At 32.1% G+C, this 4,009-nt stretch overlaps 1 protein-coding gene across 1 annotated transcript in view; it reads right to left on the reverse strand.

The window, feature by feature from the left end:
- Window positions 1-29: 29 nt before the first annotated feature.
- Window positions 30-4,009, reverse strand: part of LOC106462506 (receptor-type tyrosine-protein phosphatase R-like) — a 65,102-nt gene continuing 61,122 nt past the window's right edge. Inside the window, exon 16 of the mRNA XM_022389791.1 lies at window positions 30-2,243. Within this exon, the coding sequence (XP_022245499.1) occupies window positions 2,150-2,243 (94 nt within the window). The 3' untranslated portion in view covers window positions 30-2,149. The remainder of the gene's footprint in view (window positions 2,244-4,009) is intronic.

Genomic DNA, 4,009 nt, shown 5'->3' on the forward strand with positions numbered 1-4,009 from the left:
TATATATATATATATATATATATATATATATATATCGATGGTATTCCCGATCACAATTTATCCTATATGTCAGCACAGTTATTTTACATTGCTTTATTCCAAGCAATTAATCCCAACTTCCTTTGTGCTATAAGAGATGAAGCATTTGGTTCATGGTAAAATCCTTCAGAATAAATTATGGTAGTCTTGAACCTCAGATTCTAGAATGTTGAAATCATGGATAAAAAAAAAGGAATGGACAGCATAGAAAAAAAGAATGGTCAACATGAAAAAGGTATCACTCATCAAATACTGTGGTTGAAACTTGCAAGAGATGTAAAAAAATAATAGCTTTAATCAAGATTCCCTTGAGAAACCTTAAAGTATATTATCATGATCCATGATAAATATTTCCAGTTACATCAAAGTAACAGGTGCATGATGTCTTCATGAAAGTTAAAAGCATTTTAAAACTCCAGAACTTCAACTGAAGGAGCTTAAACCGTTCATGCAGCATAACCAAATATTCAGTATGTAATTAAGGAATGCAGTGACTCTACATACATACAGTGTGGCTCTAGTAGAGCCAATCAAAGTTTCCATCAGTTAATTTTCCTTCTCAGCAAAGGTATCCGACAACCATTTGCAGAAGTTCATGGTTTAAATGTAAAAGATTTAACCCTTTTCTCCTTCGTATTTTCCTGGAATTCTCTTCAAATCACTTAACAACCAGCTAGAATTGTTGGGCACTGTCCTCAAGTATATGGATGTGAAAGACGTACTGAATTCAAACCAAACCGACAGGAAAAAGAAATTACACGTTTGCTGAATAGCACAATTGGAAACACGTACTAGAAAGTTTAAAGATAACTAGTAACAAGGCCCCAAAAATGAACAAGTTATTGTGATAAGTTTATGTCAGAGAAAACCCTAACTTATTCCAGCAGAACTGAGAATCTTACTTTAGCAGTAAATGCTTTAAAACATTTGCATTGCTTGCACTTAGCATCACTAGTTTCACTATACTGTGTACATTTTAGTGAGATAAAGATCTGTAAAATCAATATCAAAGTTCCTTAGGAAGCTTACAACTTAAACACTCGTGATTTCTTATAAAAGTGTAAAAAATGTGAACCAACTGATTTTGTTTAATTCTAAGTTGATCTAAGTTATGCTTGATCAGTTAATGGATAAAAACTTCTAGTTCTTTGATCCTCTTCCCATAACTGTTGGAAATGAATAACAATGTACAGAAAAGTTATTACTTACTAGATCAGATCATTCAAGAACAATTGTATTCCATCTTGTTCAAGTTTTAAAAAGATTTAGTGAGACCAGCATTAATTATAAACTACCGTCCTATTACTGGTTAGGTAAACAAAAAAATCACTTTGCTTGGCCTTATCCATTTGACTACACGTACGAATGCTAGTGCAAGGTTCCTACTACCTATTTTTCCATCACAACAATGACATCCAGTCACAAGATGAAACACATAATTGTAAAACAAAAGCTACCACATATGAATAAAATACTATGTTTCTGATAGGTCTTTACAGCAACTAACATATTGTACAACACGGGTCAAAACTGGTGAGTCGGTTTATTTTGGCCTCACAACAGAAAATTAACAATAAAAAAAAGAAAGAAAGTCATATACAAAGTAATTTTATATAAAACCATATTAAATTGTTTTCTGCAATGTTTTCCCACAATTTACAGCGAGTAATCGAATGGTCAATGGTGATACAAGTGCAGTCCTAAGAAAAGCTATCTCACCAGTCTCTAACAACACAGTACATCAATAAAATTTTTAGTCAAGTAAATCACATGACAATGTGTGATTATCAAAAGGTTTTCTTACATGTACAATAATTCTAAAGAAAGTAATAATACTCATATGACAGACAAAAAAAAATGTGTACCGATTTCCAAGTTAAACAAGCACATCCACTAACATTATTACAACAATGAATGTAGAATGTTTCACTCAGCATTTCAGCTAAAACATTTAGTTAGTTCTGTAAACAGTTCTTATGGTGAAGCCTTCACAGCTACAGATCTCGACCACGGTGGTAGAAATGGTATTATCAAAGTTGTTGCTTGGAATGATGTGGACTCATTAGCTTCGGGCACGTGTCTAATTTGCTGAATATGGAGTGACCAGAAATCAGTCTCCAGCTTCATTAGGAATGCTGTTAACAAACATGCAAAGAGCCTGGTGGACAAATTCATACTGTTCAGCAGTTTGAACCATTCCTCCTCTGGAAAATAAAAGAAAACTGAATACCAAAACTTTAATAGCAACATTTTCTCCAATATAAGGTTTTATGAAGCTTTAGGAAATAATTTACCAAAGACAAATTAAGATTAAATTAAGTTACACTCGAGTTTATATAACCACTAGCAAAAATACCCATCCCCAGTGACGATAAAAGTTTAAATTAATATAGCAGAAGTACTTGCCCTCAGTGACAGAAAAAGTTTAAGTTAATCTGTCAATTTAAATTATTTCATGGACTTTAATAGGTTAATTGTGTCGCACTCTTGTGTTCCATTGAGAGCCAAAGCTCTGAGCTACTTGTACCCCCCACCAAGAAAAGTAATTATTGAGCATTTCAGTCATGTTAAGATCCGTCCAATAATATATGGCAGATCTATTTTTATTCTTTAAGTTTCATCACATTTTAAAATGTGAATGATAGTGTGACTAATTCATAATAATTTAGTGTAGAATATCTTGCTTGGGAAATAAAATTAAGCATCAACATTATTCATGCCTGTTCTCCCATCACTTCAAACGGGAGACATATCAAATCTTCAATAGACACCTCGGTTCACAATACACACAAGATGTCTGTATTTAAACAAATTTTCTCAACTATTTTAAGGCTGTCCAAAAACAATTAAAAAAAAAAAAACACAACAGTACTCTTCCTGAATTGACTGTAAGTTGTACATTGTTTTCAGGCATAATACGAGTTATTGTTATTTATTAGGGTGAAGTTGATTTTATAATAATGCAACTTTTAAATAATACAAACTTTTACGATATTTAACAAATTAAAGGAAAATATTTACATGCTATGGACATGGATCACTGGGCTGAAATAAATGACTATCAATGACAGAACAAGCGAGAATTAACTGAAGGATAAAGTTTTGGATCAAGGTGATATGTGCAAGAGTAACAAATTTCTGAAACGTATTGAAGAAAGCAGCTCTTCTACTATCTCTGGTAACAAACAAACTTTATTAGCAACAGTAAAGGAGAAAGGGTGTGATACGAAATGAGATATAACTATGGTTGTACTTACACCATGTACAACCGGTGAAGAAATGTACAAACAAACACCACTGTAAATGAGATATAACTATGGTTGTACTTGGTTGTACATGGTGTGGTGAAGAAATGTACAAACAAACACCACTCTATAATATCTGGTGATTCATTACCTTGAAGGTTATATTATTTGTCATATCTATATCTAGTGATTCATCACCTTGAAGGTTATATTATTTCCTTTTTTTTGATTCTCTCAATAAGAAGCTGTTCTACATATTATGATTTTTTTGTTCTCATTTTTTCAGCATCATTAGAAAATTGTGTATAGTCAATTACTCTTCCTTTAGATTCACTTATAATTATTGAAATTAGGCCCTTAGCAATAGGTTTGAGTAGCACTTCACTGATAGTGTTAGGTTTTCCACATTAGTTATTCGAAGACTGCTTTTTTTGTACGAGGTTTCCAAAGCTTTTAGGTTAGCTATACTAAAATGTTTAGCACTTTTTTTTGTTGGTTTCTTAAGCTTATTTTAGAAATGCTCAACACATCTTTTTGTTAAATGATGATTGTTGATGTAGGTGAGATGGTCTTTAATGACTGGTTCAATAAAATATACAAAGTCGTGCACTTTATGACAAATAATATAGCCTTCAATGTGATGAATCACCAGATATTATAGATAAGACTAATAACATAACCTTCAAGGTGATAAATCACCAGATATTATAGATAAGACTAATAAC

This window comes from Limulus polyphemus, unplaced genomic scaffold (genome assembly GCF_000517525.1).
Source record: "Limulus polyphemus unplaced genomic scaffold, Limulus_polyphemus-2.1.2 Scaffold1186, whole genome shotgun sequence".
NCBI lineage: Eukaryota > Metazoa > Arthropoda > Merostomata > Xiphosura > Limulidae > Limulus > Limulus polyphemus.